At 39.1% G+C, this 27,536-nt stretch overlaps 1 protein-coding gene and 1 pseudogene across 1 annotated transcript; both read right to left on the minus strand.

Annotated features, from left to right (window-relative positions):
- Positions 1-10,257: 10,257 nt before the first annotated feature.
- Positions 10,258-16,927, minus strand: LOC128195172 (uncharacterized; annotated as a pseudogene).
- Positions 16,928-26,616: 9,689 nt separating this feature from the next.
- Positions 26,617-27,315, minus strand: LOC108344116 (cannabidiolic acid synthase-like 2). Its single transcript, XM_052872168.1, has one exon. The coding sequence runs from the start codon at positions 27,313-27,315 to the stop codon at positions 26,617-26,619; it is 699 nt and encodes a 232-aa protein (XP_052728128.1).
- Between the last annotated feature and the right edge of the window lie 221 nt (positions 27,316-27,536).

Here is a 27,536-nt window from a genome sequence, read left to right on the forward strand (position 1 = left end):
AACTCTTCTAGAATATGGAGACTCTATCTCTATCATCCCCTTTTCTTTATAGCCATTCGCAACCCACAACTTGTTTTTGAATCTCACATGTGTACCAAGTTCGAGTTGTTCTTTCATCCCATCATCATGAACTTTTCTTCCTCTACCAATCTTCTCTTTTTCATGTACCTGAAACAACAAACAATGTTTACCTTTAACTTTGAGCTTTTCATCTTTGGGACTAGTCATGAGTACATCTTGAAATGCCGCTTTATGACTAGCTTCTTCCTCCTGCATCTGTCTCTCCTCTTTGAAAACATCAACAACAACCCTTTCTTCTCATTCTTGGAATGCAACTATATCTTCGTTCACATCAATGATAGCTTTGGCCGTTTTCATAAACGGTCTTCCGAGAATGATGGGTATCTTTTCGGTCTCCATCTCCATCACCACAAAGTTTGCCAAGAACTATAGTTTGCCTACACAAACTATAATGTCCTCTACTATTCCATAAGGTGTCTTCGAAGATCCATCTGCCATTACTAAGTTATCCTTTTTAGGTTTCACATCCACATCACCAATTTGTTCAAGTAAAGAATAAGGTATCAAGTTGACACTTGATCCTAAATCAAGTAAAGCTTTTCTGACTCTTTTCTTCCCTATTGTGCATGGAATGGAAAATCCTCCTGGATCCTCGGCTTTTGGAGGGAATGACTCCTTTTTGACAGTTATATACTTCTTTGTATCTTCATCTCTACGTCTTGTCTTTGTAGAGATTTCTTCCTTAGGTTTAGTATAAACTGCAATTTGCTGTAGTATCTCCTTCCAAGGTGCATCATTATCCACCATACTGAATAATTCTTTAAAATCAAATTGTTTCTCATGATTTATTGGAAAAGGAAACATATCATTACTCTTTATCTCTTTTCTCTCTCTCTTCTCTTTTCTCTCTTCTTTTTCTTTTTCTCTCTTTTCTCTCTTTTCTTTTTCTTCCTCTCCTTTCTCCTTCTCTTTATCTAACTCAACTATTTCATCAATTGTACTCTCCACCACTCTACATTCTTCCCTGGGGTGAACCTCAGTATTAGCCCCAAAATTTCTATTAGGCCTTTCTTCCACTTGCTTGGTAATCTGACCCATTTGAATCTCCAAATTCTTAATAGCAGCATCAGTACTCTTTTGAGAAGATTCAGTTTTCTGTATAAATTGATTAAGAGTTTCTTCCATCCTTATGGACCTTTCATTAAGTGCAGAAATCTGTTGCCATAAAGTTGGTTGTTGCTGTTGCTTGTTGAATTGCCCAGTTTGTCCAGCCTGCCCACTCTGTCCTTGACCAATGCTTGGGTGTGGTTTCCACCCTTGATTGAAGTTCCCTTGACGGTACGGAAACTGATTGGCCATGAAGTTTACATCTTCCAAAGCTTCTGCTGGAAAGGCACACTGACCATTTATATGGTCACCTCCACACAATTCACACAACTGTGATTGAACCTGTGCAACATTCTGTAACTCTTTCGGCAATTGTGCAAGTGTTTTCGTAAGAGCTTCAAGTTGTTGAGTTAGTATCTTATTTTGTGCTAGCAAGGCATCATGGGTTTGCAGCTGTAGAACTCCTTTTTGTTGACTAGGAGCTCCTCTTTCACTATTCAGATCATTATCACTAGTAGCCATATTATCAATGATTTCTGTAGCTTCCTCTGGAGTTTTCCATTTGATGTTTCCTCCAGTTGTGGTGTCAAGCATCATCTTGGTTTGGGAACCAAGACCTGTAAGGAAAGCCAAGACTACTTTCCCTTCGTCAAAACCATGTGTGAGAGTTTTTCTCAGTAAGCTTTTATATCTGTCCCATGCATGTCCTAGTGATTCCTCCATACCTTGCCTGAAAGATGTAATCTCTTGCTTTCCTTTATTTACTTTTGATTGTGGAAAGTATTTGTTTAGGAACTTTGTTACCACCTCTTCCCACTCTGTAAAGCTTCCCTCTGAAAATGAGTTCAACCAAATCTTAGCGTTGCCTCCTAGTGAGAATGGAAACAAGCTAAGTTTGATCGCTTCGTCCAACACCCCATTTATCTTGACTGTGTTGCAAATCTCGTTAAATGTAGTGAGGTGCTCATATGGGCTTTCATGAGACAGCCCGTTAAACTGGTTACTCTTAACCAATTGGATTAATGCTGGTTTCACCTCCATATTAGCCGCATTGACTCTTGGTCTTGTTATGCTGTTGAAATGCTGAGGTCCAGCTACATTAGTATAGTCAGCAAGAGTTCGTCTGTTATTATTATTCTCTATCTCCTCAATGCTATGGTCAGAACTTTGTGGTGATGGTTGTAACAGAGTTTCCGGAGAAGGAAAGAGTTCTCTAGATGTACGGATTCTTCTCCTCCGTCTACTCTCGTCTAAACCTTCAACAAGAGGTTCTGCAGTTTTCTTGCTCCTAGTTCGGATTGCTTCCTACATACACAAGAAAACAAATCCCTAAAAGAATTGGTTAGCACAAAAAGATATAGAAGAAATAAGATCAAAGATAAGAAGATAAAATAAAAACTGAAAAATAAAATGAAATAAAATAAAAACTGAAAAATAAAATAAAATAAAATAAAAACTGAAAATAAAAACAGAAAAAATAAAAACAGAAATTCAAATTTCAAAATTCAAGTCAAAGATAATCAATAATCAAACAAATAAACTAGTTAAACCACGAGTCCCCGGCAACGGCGCCAAAAACTTGATGACAAATTTATGAACACCGAAAACGGTGCCACAAACTCGTTTAACAATCGGCAAGTGTGACCGAATCGTATCAAGTAATAAACTCGGTAAGACCAAGTATCGTTCTCCCAAAGGACTCACGGCCTAGTTAGTTATTTGATTTGTTGATTATTTAAGACTTGTGAACGATTGATTGTAGGTTTTTGATGCAAAAGACAGTAATTAAACATGTATGCATGAATGTGATCAATGACAAAAAGAGTAAAACAAACACGGGATGAATTATATAGATGAGTATGTTGTTGGGGTTATCAATTTCATCTTATCCACTCTCATATACTTTAGGAATTCATCAATCTTTTCATCAATGTTAATGCCACTCTCTAAATTACCTTGTCAAGAAGGCCTATCCTTAATTACGAGTTCATACAATTCCTAGCATTCCTAGTAATTAGTTCTAAAGTGCAGGAGCTTAAAGGCAACCAATATGCTATTGGAAGAAATTCCCCGGATCTAGACTTCCCCGTACGTTCCCATATCGACAAAATCAATAATCATGACATCGAATGAGTTAAACAATGCATGCTTTGAGCAAAGAGGAAAAACCCTAACAATTAATGAAAGAAAGCATGTATCTCAAATAAGATTTTTTAACACAAATTCCATATATGAGAGTTTCACAAGATTACATTGATGCCCCAACAACAATACAAGGTTTAGTTCACCATATTAATGGTGAATCTAGATGAACAATAATGAGAGAATGAAAGATAAAACCCTAGAAAGGTAGAGAGGTAGCCTGAGCATCCAAGATCTTCCTTCAAAGGGGTGAAAAAGAGAGTGTTTGCTTCGTCCCAGCCAAAGATACAAACCTCAGGAAACCCTAAAGCTTATATACTATTCGTAAAATTACAGAAAATTAGGCCCAAGCCTAAAATAGTACCGCTCAGCGGTAAAGTACCGCTCAGCGGTAAGTGCGCGAGTTCGTTTCTTCCCCTCAGCGGCCTTTTCACCCCTCAGCGGAGCCAACGTGGGTTTCTAAGTGCCGCTCAGCGGTAAACTGCCCCTGAGCGGTGGTTGCGGCTGCTCCTTTTGCACTTTTTAATGTCTTTTCTGATTCCATTCCTATCCTTCTTCACTTCTTTCACCAAATTTACCTTAAAACCTGCATAAAACACTAAAATCAAGCATAAACCTGTCCAGCTCTCTTATTTCTAAAAATATAACCAAAAGCATGATTTCAAGCTAGTTTCTAAGTGTTAAAGATTGCTTTTAGTATCAAATTTAAGCATGAAAATAACAGTTTTTCAACTGTTATCAGTACCTGTTACCCGCTAAAAAATTGAAATTACATTTTTATCCTTAGATTTAAATTAGGTTTTATTGTTTTGCCTCTTTGTCTCTTTTTGCATATGTGCAACCGTCCCGTGCCAGTGCTATCAGAACGCCCTTTGTGCCACCATCGGACATAGGTGTTGGATTTACGACCAGAACAAGTTCTCTGCCACCATCGGTGTTGAATTTACGAACAAGAGGACACACACTCTACCCTAAATTTATTAGTCGTCACTTTTATCATTATGATGTGTTTTAGTCTTTGTCTTTTTACATTCTATAAGACTCGGCGTGTTAGTGTGCTAGACGACATGTTACATGTTAAATAAAGAAAAGAAATTTCTTTAATGAGTGTATTATCCTCATGGCATGGTGCATGCATTATATTGGCATATAACCACAACAAAATTCTTGATGTCACTAGTGCAAACACAGCGTATAACGTCACGCGTTCAACGTCTAACCACTCAATAGCCAACGTTAAAAATGACCGGTGGCAATTTTATAAATAAATTCAATTATTAAACGTCGTTTATAATTATAATTTGATGAAAAAGGATATAAAACGTCGAATGCCTTAGCGTTAGACGTCAAAAGGTTAGTGAATTCAACAAAAATTTGAGTGGGAGATTGAAAATTCATTTACTTTATCTTAGCGCGCGATACCCTCTTCTCTACTCAAACTTTTCTCGAACGAAGTTTGACGACCATCACATCTGTCGCAACCGGAATCGCGACGGGACGACGATCCAAAAAAGAAACGGGTTTGGAAAAGAGATTTGGAGTCGCCACCATAGTTTATTCTGGAAAACTACGGAAAAACCATAAAATAATAAGACACGGTCCACGAAAACCAGATTTTGGATTCGGGAGTCGGTTACGTGTAGGGAAGGTATTAGCACCCTACAACGCCTGCCCGAAGGCAGTACCTTTAACTAAATGCACGAATATGATGTGGTTTTCAAAATGTTTAACTAGTCCCTAAAATAAAATTCTAAATAAACAAAATATATTTTTTAGTTTTTTGGGCCCGACAAGGATTGACCTTGCTCCTACGTATTCTCATTCAAAATGAGAAATCAGGGTTACGTAGTTCTTGCTAATAGATTACTTGTAGCTGGGAATATTTTAGTACTTTTAATAAAGAAGGAAAAGGTTTTCTAGCACAAGGCCTACGCGAGCGGTCGCACGTGTGCTTAAAACCTTTTCAAATATTTTTATTTGATTTTTAACTTTTGTAAAAGAAAAGGAAAAGGTTTTTTTAGCACAAGGCCTACGCGAGCGGTCGCACGTGTGCTTAAAACCTTTTCAAAATATTTTTATTTGATTTTTAATTTTTTATAAAAGAAAAGGAAAAGATTTTCAGCACAAGGCCTACGCGAGCGGTCGCACGTGTGCTTAAACCTTTTCAAAATATTTTTATTTGATTTTTAATTTTTATAAAAGAAAAGGAAAAGATTTTCAGCACAAGGCCTACGCGAGCGGTCGCACGTGTGCTTAAACCTTTTCAAAATATTCTTGTAAATTCTTTTTATTTAAACTATCAATATTGTATTATTAAATATATATTTTAGGATAAGTAAATGTCTAAAAAAAATAGATAAAACAAAATACAATAAAAAAATAAAAGAAAATAAAATGAACAAACAAAAGAAATGGAAATGCCGAACGGACGCTGGGAAGAGATTCAGAACAACGAACGTTCGTTGGGGGAGAGGACGAACGTCCATTGGGGAACATAACGGACGGACGCTTAGAAATGTGAGCTGAATGACGAGCGCTCATTGGGCAGATGGTGAACGGACGCTAAAATACGAGCGTTCGCTGTGGAAGTGGCGAACGAGCGCTAAGTAACGAGCGTTCGCTGTGGAAGTGGCGAACGAGCGCTAAGTAACGAGCGGTCGCTGTGGGGAGACGGCGAACGAGCGCTCATTGGTAAGAATGTTGAGCGAACGGTCAAAAAGGCTTAAGGATAACGAGCGTTCGCTCGTTTGGATAACTAGCACTCGTTGGTTTTCATAACGAGCGTTCGTGTTGGGAGATGGTGAACGAACGCTATATAACGAGCGTTCCAAAAGAGGCCCAAGGCTCCCGGACGTACGCTCATTTCTGGGCCCGGCCCACATGGTCAATTTCTAACCTAGAATTTTCTAGGGGTTCAGGAGGTTCATCCTCATTCCCACTCCCCAGCTCACGCCTTCTCCAGAGACCCAAGGTTTCCTTCTCGACACCACAAGCTCACCACCGCCTCTGCCATAGCCGGCCACCGTCGCCTCAAACAGAACGTTCCTTGGCCTCACCGGCGATACCTCGCGCCACCAGAACCACCGTCAGCCAAGACACCACCGTCTCCACTTCTCTCTCTTCGAAAACCAGCGATTCTCAGGGATGGTTTTCCTCCGTCTTCATCTCCGATCCGCTCGTGCCATCATCATCCATCAACATCAACTTCACCATTGCTAAAACCTCCACGACGAACACGACCACTGTCACGATAATGTCCCTCCCCGTGCCTATACTCGTCCACCTCCTCGGCCACCCACACGGTCACCATCACCTACCAGGACGACCTTAGCGACGCCACTGCCACCACCACACAGCAAACTACTACTTCCAAACCGCCAACCACGAAACAATCAGCTACTCTCTTCCTCCCATAATTTTTAATGTTTACTGATGGGTTTAATGTTGGTTGAACCTCGTTAATTTGGTATTGGAAGAGATGAGTGTGTTGTGTGCATTTGAGCGTGAAGGGGATAGATGATTCTGATAATGGTGCATGGGCTGACGAGATAAGGGTGAATGGAGCTTATGCAGTAAGCATATATGATGAATCTGAATGTACAGGTGAACAAAAGACCTACCTGCTGTGATGGCTGCTGCTACTGCTAGCTGTGTAGCTGGTGATCTCTTCTCGCCGGTGCCGGTGCCAATGCTGACTCTGGATGATGATTCCAGATGATGGTTCCCTGCGTGCTCTTTCTCCCTTTTTTCTCTCTCTGATCCCACCAAATTCTCTCCCCAAAATCTTGGAATTATCCTATTCTAACCACCTGGTCCCCCCTGTTGAGACACGCCTCCTACGTACCCTTTTTCCACGTTTTTTGTTTGTTTGTTTTTTTATTTTATTTTATTTTTATTTTATTATTTTTTTCAATTTTATTTTTAATTATTTTTAATTTAAATTTTATTTTTCAATTTTTTTTAACTATTTTATTTAATTAACTTTATTAAAACAAATTGAAAATAAGAAATAAAATAGAAATTGAATTAAAAGCAAATATCTAGATACATAAAAAAATAAAATAAAAAGATAAAATAAAAGAAAAATAATAAAAACACATTTTTTCAACCCGGACAAAGTTGGGTGTTGACAGCTGCCCCTCTTTACTTAGATATTACTAAATAATATGAAAAATTAATCTTTTCGTATTATTTAAGTAAAGCTAAGTAAAGATAAAGACACTAATTTTGTCCGGGTTTCAATCATGAAAGAAAACGAACAAAACAATTCAAATCACGATGCCAAATGACCAATGTCAAGTAATAACAAAAAAACTAAAACCTGGATTTGACCATTGCCTCGCAGAGGGCCAAACTCACAGAACAGAAATTTAAATCCGACCATTGCCATGCAAAGGGCCGATAACAAAAAACTACAACCTGGATTTGACCATTGCCTCGCAGAGGGCCAAACTCACAGAACAGAAATTTAAACCCGACCATTGCCATGCAGAGGGTCGATAACAGAAAATTAAAACCTGGATTTGACCATTGCCTCGCAGAGGGCCAAACTCACAGAACAGAAATTTAAACCCGACCATTGCCATGCAGAGGGTTGATAACAGAAAATTAAAACCTGGATTTGACCATTGCCTCGCAGAGGGCCGATAACAAAAAACTAAAACCTGACTTGCAGCTTTGAAAAGTTGATAAATGCCGAGTAAAACATGAAGATTTTGCAAACAATTTTCCTCGCTTCCTCTGAGATGATGTTATGTCATGATGATGCATGGATGCATAGACACATGAGACCTTCATTTTTTCATTCATTTTTTTTTTTTTTTTTTTTTTGAAAATTCCATGCTTGGAATCCATTGTTAATATTGTCATCAAACACAATGTATGTTCAAAACGCATTCCTTAAAAACAACGTTGATAGGTATAGAACCCTTTAATGAGCTGGAAGAAAGTGTAACCCCGAGTTAAAATTCTTTTTATCGCTTTTTGCAATCCAAATTAACTTGAACCCTGTATGATGTGGGAGGATGGTTATGAAAAACAAATGAATAATGATTTTCTGTGAGCAAAAATTAACGTATGTGTGTTCCTCATTTGGGGGAAAGTGCTATTAACGTGTTGTGCTCCCATACTGCCCCAATTTTGCACAATGGAAAAGCGAAAAGATTTGGGTATGAAGGATCCCCCAAATTGGATGATCGTCGATTGACAGGGAGACCTCTCTTTTTTTTTTTTTTTTTTTTTTTTTTTTTGAAAATTCCACTGAATTGTGTCATTCACCACATTATTCTGTTTCAAAGTTAAATTCGTGAGAAAGATTAGGACCAACAGTCTTCAGTCAGCGTGGACTTTTATCGGCTTGTACCGTGGCTAAAGGTCAAAGGGTTTTGAAAGAAAGGATAACACAGGCCCAAATAAGTGTTTGACGCTTAAAGTCTTTAGACAAGAATCATTTGCAAGGTGCCCAGTCAACTGTCTTTAGGGATTTGAACTTCAGGCATATTTATTGTTGTTTTTTTTTTTCTTTCCCTTCGGATCATTCTTTTCGTTGCCCCTGTTGTGATCTTTTATGATACTTTCCTTTTCATTCATTTTTTTCTTTTTCTTTGGATGCTTATGATGTACCCTTTTAAATTGACGTCGACCTGCTAATGATTCTTGTCTAGGGTGATGAAAACAATTATGCATTTTGGCTCAAAAGGGGTGCAATTGGTTGAACTGCTTTTGACGATTGGGTAACGAAAAACGGCCACACGTCACTCCGAATCTTGTTTGTCTGACTTTCTCTTGAGTTTAACCCTGAAACTAAACTATGTAGTACTTGACACATCAACTTCATTTTTCCTTTGTTTTGTTTCCTTTGTTTTCTCCTTCTTCTTCTTTCTTTTTTTTTATTATTATTTTTTTTTTTATTTTATCTCATCTCTCTAATCAACGGATTATCGGTGATATGTAACATGATGAAAACTGCCCCAATATTAGGCATATGGCGAAATCCTTCGTCTTGTGGGAAACGGAAAAAAATAGGGTTCAAGTAATGTGAATGCAGACGCTTTATCAAGAAAAGAACACCGGTTACACCCAAAACCTTGAATCAAGAAAGGGCTCTCCAACGGTATTTTTTCAAAACCCTCTTTTTTTTTTTTTTTTTTTTTTTTTTGTGTGTGAAAATACTATGTCCTTGACAACTTTATTAACAACAAACTCAACATGTGACCTTCTTTTTTTTCGTTTTCCTTTTTTCGACATCCTCCAGGACCGAGCTCACCAACCTGATATACCTGTGATGCTTTTATCGACATGCGTTTACTTATTTTCATTTTCATTTTTCCTTGATTACTTAACAGCTCAGCGTGACATGCAATATTTCAGATGGAATGCAAACAACCAAAATATGAATGAACTACGCAAACTTCCTTTATTAAAAAAAAAACACAGAGTACAATAATCTTTAACGATAATATCAACATCCCCTTAATAGCAACCACTATCACGGAATCATCATGCGTAAAACTTTTTTACTGCATCAGAATTAACTGGCAATGGTAACTCCTCTCCGTCCATTCTCGTGAGAATTAGTGCCCCACCAGAAAATGCTTTTTTCACTACAAATGGCCCTTCATAATTTGGAGTCCATTTGCCTCTATGATCCTTTTGTATAGGTAGAATCTTCTTCAACACCAGCTCACCTTCATGAAATTCTCTTGTGTGTACCTTTTTATCAAATGCCTTCTTCATTCTTCTTTGGTACAATTGTCCATGGCATACTGCTGTTAATCTTTTTTCATCGATGAGATTGAGCTGGTCGAAACGAGCTTGAACCCACTCAGCCTCTTCTAATTGAGTTTCCATTAAAACTCGTAAGGACAGAATTTCTACTTCAAACGGAAGTACTGCTTCCATTCCATATACAAGCGAGAAAGGCGTTGCCCCAGTCGATGTTCGTACCGAAGTGCGGTAACCATGTAAAGTAAAAGGAAGCATTTCATGCTAGTCTTTATATGTGACCACCATCTTCTGCACAATCTTCTTGATATTTTTGTTAGCAGCCTCTACTGCCCCATTCATCTTTGGACGATAAGGAGAAGAATTAAGATGATGAATTTTGAACTCCTCACATAACTCTGTCATCATCTGGTTATTCAAGTTAGTAGCATTATCAGTGATGATCTTGTTAGGGAGCCCGTATCTGCAAATCAACTCCCTTTTTATGAACTTGGTCACCACCTTTCTAGTCACATTAGCGTAAGAAGCGGCTTCAACCCATTTGGTGAAGTAATCGATTGCGACTAATATGAAACGGTGTCCATTTGACGCCTTTGGCTCTATAGCTCCGATGACATCTATTCCCCACATCGAAAAGGGCCATGGTGCAGACAACACGTTCAAGGTCGTGGGTGGCATATTAATATTACTTGCGTATACCTGGCATTTCTCACACTTTCTCACATGTGTACAACAATCATTTTCCATAGTCAACCAAAAATACCCCGCTCTCAGTATCTTCCTGGCCATTGAGTGCCCATTCATGTGCGTGCCAAATGTACCCTCGTGTACTTCTTTTAGTATCAGCTCGGCTTCTTTTGCATCTACGCATCTGAGGAGAACCATGTCATGATTCCTCTTATATAGAATATCCCCACTCAAAATGAAACTGGCAACCAACCTCCTTAACGCCCTTTTATCGTTTTCGGATGCCTTCTCTGGATATTCTCGAGTCTTAAGATAATGCTTGATATCAAAGTACCAAGGTTTACCATCTACTTCCTCCTCGATGAAATGACAATACACTGGCCCCGCATGACTCTTCATTTCAATCATTGGCAATTCTGCATCTTGATCAACTTCAAACATCGATGACAAAGTAGCCAACGCGTCTGCTAATTGATTATCTTCTCGCGGTATATGATTAAACGTGATGGAATCGAAATACTCAAATAATCCCCTGATGTAAGCTTGGTATGGAATTAATTTAGCATCCCTAGTCTCCCATTCTCCTTTCAATTGATGGATAACCAAAGTTGAATCTCCGTATACATCCAGAATTTTTGCTTTAGACTCTATTGCTGCTCGAATACCCATAGCACAGGCTTCGTATTCTGCGATATTATTTGTGCAATTAAAACACAACCTTGCCGTCATTGGAATGTATTGATTCTTAGGAGAGATAAGCACTGCCCCTATTCCATGCCCCATTACATTCGATGCCCCATCGAATAATACCGTCCAGGCTTTTTCATTTTTGTCATCTCTGCTCTCAGCAAATAAAACCATGATATCTTCATCAGGAAACTCAGGTTGCATCGGCTGATAATCACTAATGGGTTGATGGGCTAAAAATTCTGCTAAAGAGCTACCCTTGATAGATTTCTGAGTAACATATACAATGTCGTACTCTGATAATAGCATCTGCCATCGAGCTATCCTTCCAGTGAGAGCGGGCTTTTCGAATATGTACTTGATAGGATCCATTTTAGATATCAACCAAGTAGAGTGACTCAACATGTATTGCCTTAAACGATGAGCAGCCCACGCCAGTGCACAACAAGTTCGCTCTAACGACGAATATCGTTGTTCGCAATCTGTGAACCTCTTGCTCAAGTAATATATGGCATGCTCTCTTTTCCCGTCTTCATCATGCTGACCCAATACACAACCCATTGAATTATCCAGTACGGTCAAATACAAAATGAGCGGTCTTCCTGGCATAGGTGGACGCAATACAGGAGGGTCCTGCAGGTATTGTTTGATCTTTTCGAAAGCAACTTGACAATCTTCATTCCAGACTACAGCCTGATTTTTTCGTAGCAACTTGAACATTGGTTCACAAGTAGCAGTTAATTGGGAGATGAACCTAGCAATGTAGTTCAGCCTTCCCAGAAAACCTCGAACCTCTTTTTCTGTTCTGGGCGCAGGCATTTCCGTTATCGCTCTTACTTTGTCAGGATCAACTTCTACCCCTCTTTGGCTGACAATAAAGCCCAACAATTTTCCAGACTTTACTCCAAACGTGCATTTGGTGGGATTTAACCTGAGTTTGTATTTTCTCAGTCTCTCAAATAATTTCCTTAGATTGAAAATATGCTCCTCTTCTGACTCCGACTTTGCAATCATGTCATCCACATAAACTTCAATTTCCTTATGCATCATATCATGAAAGAGTGTCACCATTGCCCTTTGGTATGTTGCCCCAGCATTCTTGAGTCCAAAAGACATCACCTTATAACAGAATGTTACCCATAACGTGATAAAGGTCGTTTTTTCCATATCTTCCGGTGTCATTTTAATTTGATTATACCCCGAGAATCCGTCCATGAACGAAAATAACGAAAATTTGGCCGTATTATCAACCAGAGTATCGATGTGTGGTAACGGGAAATTATCTTTCGGACTTGCACGATTTAAATCACGATAGTCAACACACATTCGAACCTTCCCATCCTTCTTAGGCACTGGTACAACATTCGCTACCCATTGTGGGTATCTTGCCACAGCCAAAAATCCTGCGTCAAATTGCTTTTGGACCTCTTCTTTAATTTTTAAGGACATTTCCGGCTTCATTCTTCTCAGTTTTTGCTTGACTGGAGGGCATTCCGGCTTGAGTGGGAGCCTATGCTGCACAATATCGGTATCTAGACCCGGCATGTCATTGTAAGACCACGCGAACACATCTTTGAATTCCTTCAACAGTACACGCAATCTTTCCCTCACTTCCGTTTTCATACTAGTACCGATTTTCACCTCCTTTATCTCATCCTTCTCTCCCAAGTTGAGTATTTCAATTTCCTCCTGATGGGGTTTAATCTCCTTAGATTCTTGTTCCACTAATCTCAACAATTCTGGAGAGGGTTCCACATCATCTTCGAAATCATCTTCCGTATTATTGATAGGGTGCTCAAAATTAGGAACATTGATATCGTTATTTTCAAAACAATCATTGTCACATCTGCATCATTTAAATTTATGAAAAAGTATAAATAAATAAGATAAACAAAGAAAAATGCCAAATGATGATGAAATGCATCTTTATTATCACGCTGAGTGAAAAGTAAAAAAGAATCAATCCGCAAAATCTCAGTTCTAAAGCCCCAATCGAAACTATAAGCTTAATTAAAACTATTACATTTTGTTCACATTAAGCATCACAGGTAAATCCAGTGTTTCCCAATTGTTGAGATGAGTATCAGGGGAGCAAGCCCACACAAAGCTCAAACTTTGAGTCCTTTCTTCATCCTCCAGAGCTGCTATCTGGCCAGTGTTGATCCACCCTGCACTGCGGAAGCTTTCCTTGATGTCAACAATGTGAATTTTGCTCTCTTTGGGCCCTCGTCTTTCTGCACGGGCCAAACTGCGTTCTTTTCTTTCTTCAATCATCCTTTTCCTGCCTTCCTTGGTAGGTTTGTATCCCAAGCCATATCTGTTCTTGTTTTCAACGATTTCTATAGGGAATGCTCGCCCTTGCCGATATTTGCCCAAACCTTCCCCATATACATAGCCCCCTTTTATCATAATCTTGGCCATCATAATAGAAGCACATGATAGACGAGGATTTACTGGAAACGGTTCCACACAAGCATTTCCCACAATCTCCAACGACTGGAAGGCTGTTTCGAGAGCTTCTTCAGCCGCCTCGATGTAGCGTGTGGATGATGGCCCACTCACAAGAAGATTTTCTTCTCCTGATACTATCACCAGCTTATCTCCCATCACATACTTCAACTTCTGGTGTAGTGTAGAAGGCACAACCCCAGCCGAATGGATCCATGGGCGCCCCAACAGACAACTATAAGCTGGCAGGATATCCATAACCTGGAACGTTATTTGAAAGACACAAGGGCCAACTTGCATTGGTAAATCCACCTCTCCCATCACCTCTCGTTTGCTACCATCAAACGCCCTTACAATCATTGAACTCGGCCTCATATGCATTCCCTCGCAAGGTAGCTTTTCCAAGGTTGCTTTCGGCATGACATTCAAAGAGGACCCATTGTCCACTAAAACACGTGCTATAACATGATCCAAGCATTTCACAGAGACGTGAAGAGCCTTGTTATGCCCTCTTCCCTCAGCTGGTATCTCTTCATCCGTAAAGGTGAGATAATTATTAGCAACAATATTGCCAACAATACCCTCGAATTTATTTAACGAAATACCTTGCTCTACGTGAGCCTCACTGAGTATCTTCATTAGCAACTTTCTGTGTGATGCTGAATGCATGAGCAAGTCTAACAAGGATATACGAGCGGGCATACGGTTTAACTGTTCCACCACCTTATATTCACTTTGTTGTATGAATTTTTAAAAATTCACAAGCCTCCTCTTCAGAAACTTCTCTCCTCTCTTCCTTGTCGGGGATCTCCTCTGTCTGTGCACCCTTCCCCTTTAAGAATTCTTTTGCCTTCGCAGCCATCGTTGTTTCCTTATCATTGACTCTTTCTTGAGCCAACTCTGGTGATGTGAAAATTCGACCACTCTTAGTTATTCCACCTATCCCTGATATATTTTTGACGACAGGGTCAACGCTTTGTGCTTCGCTTGACACATGTGTTCCATATCTCCATGGGACGGCTTTTTCGTTCTTGTAAGGAAAAGGAGCTGGTATACGGAAAACAACAGACGACCTTCCTTGAGTTGGTGGGATAGAGGTAGTCTTAGTGAAACGAATCACCAATGGTTCTGGTAAACTCATGCCGGATTCATCACCAGTTTGTGCAAATACATTTCCCTCCTCCTTCTTGTAGCATATCTGCATCAGGCCACGATCTAACAGGTCTTGCAGAATTTCTTCAAACCTAACACACTCCTCAATAGAGTGCTCAGCATCTGGGTGGAGCGCGCATGCCATACTCTCATTATAATCACCCTTCAAGATACCCACTTTCAGCAACGCCTCCAAAATAAACCTCCTAGAGCTCCTGACTTCTTTCACATTCTTCACCAGCTCATGCTCTTTCACTTCGATAGCATTCGTCGAAGCACTTCCATGCCCAGATAAAGGATTGGCCTCAATATTAGGCTTATCCTCTTGGAACTTTAGCCACCCAGAATCAATTAGAGTCTGCACTTTATGCTTGAAAGCCAGACACCTCTCAGTGGAATGACCAGCGGCCCCTCCATGATAACTACACTTTGCATCTGCATCATAACCTCTTGGGTATGGAGGCTGCAAAGGCTTCAGGGGACAAACGACAACCAGACCTTGTTTGATAAGATGAGGTAATAATTCCGTATAAGTAGTAGGAATTGGGGTAAAATTAACATAATTTCTTTCTTGGTTCCTTCTTGGATAAGTATTTGGGCCCACATTCATATTGGAACCTACGTTCGACCCTCCCCTCCAATTATTCGTCGGAATGTATTGTGGTTGATAGTACCCTGGTTGTTGTTGAGGCCTAATTTGATGACCAAATGACGCATTGGCTGCATGTGGATGTTGACCCCAGTATGGTCGATAGTTATGAGTGGGAACCTGACCTCTGCACACCGGGGTTGCAGATGTTGCATGCACATCTCCTTCCTTTCTTTTTCCTGAGTTGAAGTTGGGTTTTTTGGAATGTGCAACCACCGATGAGCCATATGCAATTTTCCCATTCTTCAACCCGATCTCTATCCGCTCGCCTATCACAATGATATCGGCAAAATTTGAAGATACATTTCCCACCATATGTTCATAGAATGGTGGTTGGAGCGTATTAACAAACATTGCCACCATTTCTCTATCATACAAAGGTGGCTCAACTTGTGCAGCCAATTCCCTCCACCGTTGAGCATACTCCTTAAAAGTTTCGTTGTCTTTCTTTGACATGTTTTGCAGCTGTAAACGATCTGGCGCAACATGTGTATTATATATATACTGCTTCACAAAAGCATCAGCCAAGTCCGCCCAACAACGAATTCGAGTCGGCTCTAAATGGGTATACCAGTTTAACGCCACTCCAGCCAAACTATCTTGAAAAACATGGATGAGCAGCTGCTCATCATAAGCATATGCAGCCATCTTTCTACAAAACATGGTTAGATGGCTCTTTGGGCATGTATTTCCCTTATACTTCTCAAAATCTGGCGCTTTAAACTTATGTGGTATTTTGACGCCAGGAACCAAGCTCAATCTAGAAACATCCCCAAATCCATAACTTTCATACCCCTCAACAGCCCTCAACCTTGCCTCTAGGCTCTCCAGTTTATCCTTCGCCCCATCAACATTACTAGTTACCCCCTGAAACAAAGTATATGGCGCAGCCCTTGTAGAAAAGCCTTCTCCGGTAATCACAGGTGGCACCGGGGTTACTCGTACTCCATCAGTCATGCTTGCATACATCCCTTCATTTACCATAGGTGCAGACATTACAACAGGTCCTTGAGTACTGATTGGCGGTACGTTAGCAGTGGTAGGGAAAGAGAATGAAGTCTGCTCCCCTTCTGTGTATTCTCCCACAGGTGGGGTGTAACCTGGAGGCAATCCATACATTGGGAATGAAACAGATTGGCTCCCAGCATTGAACAACGGAGGGTAATATTGAGCACTTCCCTCAACTTGCGCAGGGGTCACCCCTCCCGTAGTCTTCAGGGCTTCGAGAGCCGCCAAAATCTGGGCCATCTGATCCTTCAACTGGCTGACATCGGCCTTAATAGATTCATGTGACTGCTCCCAATTCTCCATGACCTTCGAATTAGCTCTGGTCCTGTACGGATGTCTTGGAAAACTTGCCGTTGTTTTTTCACTTGTACTGGTGATTATTTTTTTATTAAATTAAATTAGATAAGGATGAAAAATGCAAAAAGAAAACATGATGCATGCTAGTGATAAGTGGAAATCACAAGATAACAATGACAATACTGATGGAAAATTAACACAAGCCGATACCAAACAAACATCCCCTATCTTTCATTTCAAGAGATTTGATCCATTACATCGTCTAAGGAACAAAACACATAACTCTGATGTACATCAATCCCGCGCCCGAGCAATGAAAGATTTCATCTCTCGCACCAACCATTTACAATGATTAATAAACAATTCTATTTCCGCTGATGAGTTACAAAAATGAGTGCTTGCTTCAGCATTCGACACCATCCTGGGGATGTCTTCAATTTCCCCGTTTGCCAAAGCAGCCAACTGAGAGAATCTTTCCTTCCAGTGCTTTACAACCATTTCTTGTTCGGCGATGTGCTCTTCCATTTGCTTTATCAAGGCCTGATGCCTTTCTTCAAATTCTATCGACCTCCATCGCTCCTCCTGTTCCTCGATATATTCCTCCATTTGTTTTATCAGAGTTCGATGCTCTTCCTCTGCTTCTGTTAGCTTCCAACGCTCCCGATTCATATCCGCCTCAAACGACATGGCCATCTCTTTCATCTCATGCCCCGCTTTTTCTATCTGAATCTGCGCTTCTCTTAATCTCTTCAGGGCTTCTCGCTTATCTCTTTTGGCTTCTTCGTAGAGGTGCTTCCACTCCTTTCCCTCTTCTAAAGCCACCTTCTTCTCATTTACCCTCATGGATAATTCCTTACTCGCGGCAGCTAGATCCTGTTTCACTCGAAATGTGTAATCCCTCTCAGCCTTCTGGCTTTTGACAAGGTTTTCATAAGCCCGCGACTTTTCTTCATTATCATTTTTCATATCCACAAGATCATTACGCGCCCTTTGTAATTCGTTTTCCAACCTAGCATTCCTCATTTTCAATTTCTCCATCTCAGCTTTTAATTGTTGCACCTCTTCACTTTCTGGAGCTTGGGATGGTCCTTCACTAACTGATTGATCCTTGATTGGCTTGAAAGGCAGCTTGACTACTTTCACTCTCTCCAGAATCCAGGTGTGATAACTAACCCTGCTATCCGCTACTCCATCCCTCAAGTCCTTCTCTGCTCGAACAACATTTTCCCAGGCACTTTTAACCTTTCTTAACAGTTCGATGAAATGCCCGTCTTCGTAATAAATGAATAGGGTAGCAAGGTAATCTGATGAAGGTGCCCCTTTCATGGGATGCTCAAATTGTCTTTGCCCCAAAAGAGGGTTGTAATTTATACAGTACCGGGCACCTATGAGAGGCACGTTAGGAAAACTACCACAATGCTGGATAGCCAGTTTATTTCCGAGCCAAGGAAGGCGTCATTTTATACTTCTTTCGCTCAAACCAGCAAGGAATCGGGCCCAATCGTTTCCTCCTTTACCTTTAAGCCCTTGGTGTGACAAAGTCTCCAATAGACTCTTGACATCGACCATCTCCTTAAACACGCGCGCTGTCATCCATATATACAACGCCGGTAAGCAACAAAGAATCTTCTTTCCCTTTCTCTCATGGCAAAAACTTAAGGACCCATAAACATCCGCAAGGACTGCTGTTACAGGATTCTCTGATCTGGTTTTACTCGCCACGAAGACGTCTATCGCGGTGTAATCCACGAATTCTTCTATTTTGGGAAACAAGACAATACCATATATGGTGAGGGCTAATACATCCATGAAAGTTTCCCAATCCTCTTTATCAGCCAGGTGATGTAAATACTGCTCTAGATATCCTTGTGATAACCCATGCAATTGATTCCTCATCATCATCCTGTCTTCAAGCTCCTTGGGATGTAATTTCATAATGGTAGCAATGGTGGGTATAGAGGCATGATGCTCTAAATGTTGATAGGGAGTGGTGCCCTCCAGTGGCAAACCCAAGATATGCTCGAACTCTTCTATGGTTGGCGCCAACTGAAAGTCTTGAAATGTGAAACATCGAAGCGGAGAATCATAATATTGTGCCAAGGCTGTGATAGCGGGTATTTGTACTTCAACCTCCATTAAATTCAACAAATTTCCATATCTTCTCTGAAAGGTTTCCCTCTTCATAGTTTTAAGCCTCTTGCCCAAGTTTATCAGCCCGGTCAAATTTCCAACATGGGTCCTTAGACTATACTTCTTTCTTAAATCGGAAGAATCGGTGTGCCGTGTAGCATCGGATCTTGTGTTAACATCCATCTTGTATGAAGTCAAGTAGGTACCTGTGATTTCCTTTAAAATTAACATGTTACTAAATGATGTATGAATATGATGCATGATAATAAAACAACATGACGAAACAAAGCACATGCATGGTATAAAATGGAATGTCACAAAAAAATGAACAGCGTGAGGGTTACAGAAGTACATATTCCTCCCATCGTGCCCTACCAAAGGTTCACTGCTTGGAGTTCAAGGTCAAGTATATGCAATCTCACAAGGATGATTCCCTGAACCTAAAGGTCAAAGGTCACTAGAGCTATGGCCCCCTTCATAGCATCTCCACAATAGTCGAGTAATCAACTAGGTGTGGAAACACATATGAAGAGAACAGACTCTAGCTGGAGTTCTCACGATAGCCAAACAGGAAGTACATCCTAGAGTGACACCGCTACACAACTCCTCTAATTCTAAGCTACGCTCAGACCCGGGTGTAGGGCCCCACTCATGATATGCTAGAAGTGTGTGTGTGAAGGGAGGAAATTATGCACACCCAAACCCTCACCTGCAAAACAACCAGAGAAATTCCCAGGCAGATATAAACATATTGTCTACCCTAGGGTTCAATATTCAACAGTTATTGCAGTTATTCTAAATATCAAACATAGATAGAGCAAAGAGAAAGAAAAACACATAAGCAAAACCACATCGAATTCGCGCATTTAATTAAATGGCTCGACTCTCTAAAGTCCCCAGTGGAGTCGCCATCTGTCGCAACCGGAATCGCGACGGGACGACGATCCAAAAAAGAAACGGGTTTGGAAAAGAGATTTGGAGTCGCCACCATAGTTTATTCTGGAAAACTACGGAAAAACCATAAAATAATAAGACACGGTCCACGAAAACCAGATTTTGGATTCGGGAGTCGGTTACGTGTAGGGAAGGTATTAGCACCCTACAACGCCTGCCCGAAGGCAGTACCTTTAACTAAATGCACGAATATGATGTGGTTTTCAAAATGTTTAACTAGTCCCTAAAATAAAATTCTAAATAAACAAAATATATTTTTTAGTTTTTTGGGCCCGACAAGGATTGACCTTGCTCCTACGTATTCTCATTCAAAATGAGAAATCAGGGTTACGTAGTTCTTGCTAATAGATTACTTGTAGCTGGGAATATTTTAGTACTTTTAATAAAGAAGGAAAAGGTTTTCTAGCACAAGGCCTACGCGAGCGGTCGCACGTGTGCTTAAAACCTTTTCAAATATTTTTATTTGATTTTTAACTTTTGTAAAAGAAAAGGAAAAGGTTCTTTTAGCACAAGGCCTACGCGAGCGGTCGCACGTGTGCTTAAAACCTTTTCAAAATATTTTTATTTGATTTTTAATTTTTTATAAAAGAAAAGGAAAAGATTTTCAGCACAAGGCCTACGCGAGCGGTCGCACGTGTGCTTAAACCTTTTCAAAATATTTTTATTTGATTTTTAATTTTTATAAAAGAAAAGGAAAAGATTTTCAGCACAAGGCCTACGCGAGCGGTCGCACGTGTGCTTAAACCTTTTCAAAATATTCTTGTAAATTCTTTTTATTTAAACTATCAATATTGTATTATTAAATATATATTTTAGGATAAGTAAATGTCTAAAAAAAATAGATAAAACAAAATACAATAAAAAAATAAAAGAAAATAAAATGAACAAACAAAAGAAATGGAAATGCCGAACGGACGCTGGGAAGAGATTCAGAACAACGAACGTTCGTTGGGGGAGAGGACGAACGTCCATTGGGGAACATAACGGACGGACGCTTAGAAATGTGAGCTGAATGACGAGCGCTCATTGGGCAGATGGTGAACGGACGCTAAAATACGAGCGTTCGCTGTGGAAGTGGCGAACGAGCGCTAAGTAACGAGCGTTCGCTGTGGAAGTGGCGAACGAGCGCTAAGTAACGAGCGTTCGCTGTGGGGAGATGGCGAACGAGCGCTCATTGGTAAGAATGTTGAGCGAACGGTCAAAAAGGCTTAAGGATAACGAGCGTTCGCTCGTTTGGATAACTAGCACTCGTTGGTTTTCATAACGAGCGTTCGTGTTGGGAGATGGTGAACGAACGCTATATAACGAGCGTTCCAAAAGAGGCCCAAGGCTCCCGGACGTACGCTCATTTCTGGGCCCGGCCCACATGGTCAATTTCTAACCTAGAATTTTCTAGGGGTTCAGGAGGTTCATCCTCATTCCCACTCCCCAGCTCACGCCTTCTCCAGAGACCCAAGGTTTCCTTCTCGACACCACAAGCTCACCACCGCCTCTGCCATAGCCGGCCACCGTCGCCTCAAACAGAACGTTCCTTGGCCTCACCGGCGATACCTCGCGCCACCAGAACCACCGTCAGCCAAGACACCACCGTCTCCACTTCTCTCTCTTCGAAAACCAGCGATTCTCAGGGATGGTTTTCCTCCGTCTTCATCTCCGATCCGCTCGTGCCATCATCATCCATCAACATCAACTTCACCATTGCTAAAACCTCCACGACGAACACGACCACTGTCACGATAATGTCCCTCCCCGTGCCTATACTCGTCCACCTCCTCGGCCACCCACACGGTCACCATCACCTACCAGGACGACCTTAGCGACGCCACTGCCACCACCACACAGCAAACTACTACTTCCAAACCGCCAACCACGAAACAATCAGCTACTCTCTTCCTCCCATAATTTTTAATGTTTACTGATGGGTTTAATGTTGGTTGAACCTCGTTAATTTGGTATTGGAAGAGATGAGTGTGTTGTGTGCATTTGAGCGTGAAGGGGATAGATGATTCTGATAATGGTGCATGGGCTGACGAGATAAGGGTGAATGGAGCTTATGCAGTAAGCATATATGATGAATCTGAATGTACAGGTGAACAAAAGACCTACCTGCTGTGATGGCTGCTGCTACTGCTAGCTGTGTAGCTGGTGATCTCTTCTCGCCGGTGCCGGTGCCAATGCTGACTCTGGATGATGATTCCAGATGATGGTTCCCTGCGTGCTCTTTCTCCCTTTTTTCTCTCTCTGATCCCACCAAATTCTCTCCCCAAAATCTTGGAATTATCCTATTCTAACCACCTGGTCCCCCCTGTTGAGACACGCCTCCTACGTACCCCTTTTCCACGTTTTTTGTTTGTTTGTTTTTTTATTTTATTTTATTTTTATTTTATTATTTTTTTCAATTTTATTTTTAATTATTTTTAATTTAAATTTTATTTTTCAATTTTTTTTAACTATTTTATTTAATTAACTTTATTAAAAAAAATTGAAAATAAGAAATAAAATAGAAATTGAATTAAAAGCAAATATCTAGATACATAAAAAAATAAAATAAAAAGATAAAATAAAAGAAAAATAATAAAAACACATTTTTTCAACCCGGACAAAGTTGGGTGTTGACAACATCTAATCTTTCTTTCATTTGATACAAATGTATGTTAATTAACTACTTTAGGTATGATTTTTGTTTGTTTTCACTGATTATTTTCGTGTTCTTGTCCTTCATAGGAATATTCTGCTTTCTCTCTCACTGGTGACAACACTTTATTCCGATGAACCCACCTTTTGAAGGTTAGTTTTCATTTTCATTTTGAAAAACTTGTTTGTTGTTTTTTTTTGTTGAACTTGTTTGTTGTTGTTGTTGTTTGGTTGAATTTGTTTGTTGTTGTTGTTTGATTAAACTTGTTTATTGTTGTTGTTTGATTGAACTTGTTTGTTGCTTGTTATTGTTATTTTTTGTTGATCCTATATTACCGTTCATAGTTATGCTTTTCAGGTCTCGTAGAGTTATAAAAAGGATTACAATTAATTAAAAAAAATAAAAAAAATTGATTAACGTCGTATATTGACAAAATTCGACGTTAAATTAACATCGAATTTTTTAAATTCGACGTCAATTTAATGTCTCCTGATATGACGTCATTCTCGAATTCAACATGAAAGGCAAAAAATATTTGACGTTGTAGGTTATTTTGTACTAGTGTGTAACTAGAGATGCAACTATGAGTCTGAGGGACCAGTGTACAATATATAGTTATGAATATGGTGCATTATTAGCGATCATGTTGTATTCACCTAACCGACATTAATGTAAAAATATGATAAGGATTTTAATGCCATATTTATGTATGACACATTCCTAAAATAGAGACAACATGTTTAAGTCAAGCTCATTTAGAAAATGATCCATGAGAGAAAGTATATAAAGAAGGAGGGTTACTATTTTTATATTACATATATTCAATATCTAATATCACTTGTAGACTTAAATGTTAGAATTTTTATAGATATGTCACCTCAAGTCGAATGGATAAAAGAGACAAAAAAAAATTTCAAACAAGAAGGAAAAAGACATCTTGGACAATAAGATATAAGAAATCTTGGAAAATAAGGTAGAAAAAGTGAAGGTCTTTCGGGAATATCTTGTCCACACACAAAAAAATGTTATTAATAAAATATTAAGTAGTACTCACAAGAACATTAATCATATATGTTACCAATGAGGAGCATTGATATCTAAATATTATAGTTTTGATCATGTTATAAGATGAAGACTTGAAAACTCTTGTAGTTTCTTTAAAAGCATTTTGTAGAAATAATTGTCTAGGAATAACTCTATTTATGTAAGAACAATTAGAAATTTCCTGCTTAGAAGATGTTTACGCAGATAATCGATTATTTGGTTTAATAATCGATTATCACGAGCCAAATTGGAAAAGAGTTGCTCGCATAAATAAACGATTATTGCTCAAAATTATCGATTAATTCAGTCTAAGTCAGTTTTGCTAAGTCGCGCAAATAATCGATTATTCCTCAAGATAATCGATTATCACTTTTTGAAAACCCCATAACAGACATGAGAGTATTAGAGTTGTGTGCCTAAGGGAAGCTCTCTGTGAGTAAAAATTATCTATGCCATTTGAGAATACATAAGTTGTTTGAGGAAGTTCTCAAGTGATAGAGTTGCTTAAGTCAAGTCTTGTGAATAGGAGAAGCTCGTGCTTAGTGTTTCTAAGGTCAGAGCAGTTCTCTTCAAGTTGGCTGAGTAGTTTCTTTCGTTCGTTTGTCGAAGGAAGGTGTTTTCTATTCTTTGCTTATTTTGATTATCTGATTGTAATCTGCAAACCATATTTTATTGAAAAAAGTTAATCATTATTCATAGTGATTAACGACTAGACGTAAGATCTTTTGATTCGAACCAGGATAAAATTTCTGTGTTGATTTTCTTGAACCCTTACTCTTTAGCATACAAACTATTTGTTAAAAGTCTTAAAAGAAAATCATGATTTTAAAAAGAAACCATTTTAACTTGGCTATTGACCGTAACACGCTTTCCGCTCTTTAATCGCTTTTTATTCCGCTGCACGATACCTCTGAAACCTACATTTGGTATCAGAGCTTACTTTGTTAGTTTTTCAAATTTTTCGAAAATGGGCGGTCATAACCAAATGTATGTTGAGGGTGCTTCTATTGATAGACCTCCTTTGTTTACGGGGGAAAATTGTGTGTTTTGGAAAATAAGAATGCAAATATTTTTAGAGTTAATTGACAGGGGTATTTGGGAAGTTATTTTAAATGGTCCTTTTATTGCTATTGTAAATTTGAATGGTGTAGATAAAGAAAAACCATATTTTCAATGGACTGCTGAAGAAAATAGACGAGTCCAATTTGATATAAAAGCTCGCAATATAATATCCTCTTCCTTGGTATTAGATGAATTTTACAGGATTTTAGTATGCAAAACGGCTCAAGAGATGTGGGAAGTTCTTCAAGTAACTCATGAAGGAACTGACGATGTGAAGCGTGTTAGGAAGAACACCCTGATACAGGAATATGAGCTGTTCAAGATGCAATAAGGTGAAACTATCGCTGATATGCAAAAACGCTTCATACATATCGTGAACCATCTTTTTGGTTTAGGTAAGAAATTTGACACTAACAAATTAAATGTTAAAATTTTGAAATCTTTGAACGGGACATGGTAGCCAAAAGTTACTGTGATAACTGAGTCTTAGGCCTTGACGTCCATGCCTATACTTTTTGGAAAATTGAGAGAGCACGAGCTCGACTTGAATAGATTGAGTGTTGAGGAAGTCTAAGGAAAGCAGAAAACGTTGGCCTTCAAAACTGAAATTTTAAAAGGCAAAAGTTTACAAAAGGATGAGGAATCTGAAGATGAAGACTCAAATGACGAAAATATGAATCGCATGATTAGAAAATTCTAAAGTTCATGAAATCTAAAGGTAAGGAAAAATTTAAAAATGATTGGAAGAAGAAAAAACGATCTTCTTCAAATTACAAGTGTTATGGTTGCGGAGAAAAATAACACGTTAATGCGGATTGTCCAAACCTCAAAAAGGGTGAAGAAAAGAAGTCTTTCAAGAAGAAGAATGCTTACGCTACTTGGGAAGAAAATGACTCAAGCTCAACTAGTTCAAGTGTTTCTAATGAAGAAGCCAACTTATGTTTGACGGTTAATATTGATGACACTACAAGCCAAGTAAGTTCTTCTAGTTCTGAAACTTCTGAAATTGACTTGCAAAAAGCTTTTCTTGAATTGCTAAATGAATCTGAAAAATTGGATGCTACTCATAAAAATTTGAAAAATGAGTTGAAGGATTTGAAAATTAAATATGAGAAGGCATTAGATGAGGAAATTATTTTAAGAAATAAAATCTGTAATTTAGAAAGGAAAGAATCTTCAAATGTTGAACATCTTGTTGAATGTCTTTCATGTAAGAGTCACATGCTTAATATTGATATTCTAGAAAATCTTCTTGAAGTGACAACCACAAATAATAATGTTGAAACATCTATATTTGTTAAAAGGGTTTATAAAAACAAAAGTGTGCATAAAAGGAACAATCAAATTGGAAGAACTTGAACCCTTACTCTTTAGTATACAAACTGTTTGTTAAAAGTCTTACAAAAAAATCACGATTTTAAAAAGAAATCATTTTAACTTGGCTATTGACTGTAACATGTTTTTCCACTCTTTAATCATTTGTTATTTCGCTGCACGATACCTCTGATACCTACTATATATTAAGTTATATATTAAGTAGTATGACCAAATAGTCTAATAGAACCTTTGATAATATGAATGTGAGGGTCTCATCTTATACTTTGTTGAAATCTAAGAGAGTATCTCATCCTCTAAATCATCCATAAGAAGTAAGTAACAATAGCTATGCGATTGTGCTTAACCAGCTACGTACAATTTTAAAAAATTGTATCAAATCCACAGGAAAAACATGTACCCGATATTGTAACGAAGACCAAATTTGTAACAGAATGGTAAGTTGAAAACATTTCAATTATTCCTAAAACGTAAATTAAAAACATGCAGCATCTATTTTACTTGAATTGTAGATACTGGATGGTTTAGAGTTAATTTAATCTCCTTCCTCGAACAGCGTAGGAATGCTTTGTTCGTTTCTAAAAAAGTTGTTAGGATCAACCCTGGTCTTCACTATAGCCAATCTCCTAAAATTGTTACCGAAATACTTGACACCCCATTTGTTGGCTTGGTCGTAGCTTGTGTAGCCATTGTTATTCACCCCAAAGTCAAGGTCTCTGTAATTCACATATGCAGCTCTAGGAGAGTTTGAAACGTAAGGTTCCATATAGTTATACACTCTTCTAATCCAATTTATATGCCTTTGAGCAGCCTCGTCCCCTTCCTCTTCCCAAACGACCACATAGTGAATATGAAATCTGTATCCAGATCTGAATGGGAATGCAATTTCGGATTCCGAAATCTCATCCATTCTGCCTCCATGAGGAACCAATTCGAACTGAGCTATTTCAATCTCATTGTCAAAAAGCATGCGCCATAACCCTCGTAATCCATCAACAGGAATGGGTTTCACAACACAATCAGATTTTCCTTTGTATTTCACTAAATCACTTTGATATCTATTCAACAAAACTTCTGGGGGTTCATTGCTAATTACAGATCCATTCAACACACCATTCGCGAAGACAGCTGAGCCAATCCAACTCGTTTCGGTACAGTCTTTTCTGTCCAAACCCAACTCTGGTAAGCTCTTTTGCATCAGTGGAATAAGTTCGTCTACACCTCCTTGAAACATGGACACAAAATTGGCTTGTATTATTTGCTTTCCATGTTTACGTGAATCTTTAGTCACGTCCACCCTGATGAATAAACGCTTGTCCAATTTATCGGCCACAAGCTGCCATTTATAAAGGACCTCGATTGCATTCTCTTCCAACGTCCTTGCAACATTGAACACTGTCACAGTTGATGGAACCGGAACTAGTTTTATCTTCCAAGCCACGATGACACCGAAGC

This window comes from Vigna angularis, chromosome 1, assembly GCF_016808095.1.
Source record: "Vigna angularis cultivar LongXiaoDou No.4 chromosome 1, ASM1680809v1, whole genome shotgun sequence".
NCBI lineage: Eukaryota > Viridiplantae > Streptophyta > Magnoliopsida > Fabales > Fabaceae > Vigna > Vigna angularis.

Bases quoted from the DNA above. Each gene is read 5' to 3' on its own strand.
- LOC108344116 (XM_052872168.1), bottom strand. From the start codon at position 27,315: ATGTTTCAAGGAGGTGTAGACGAACTTATTCCACTGATGCAAAAGAGC.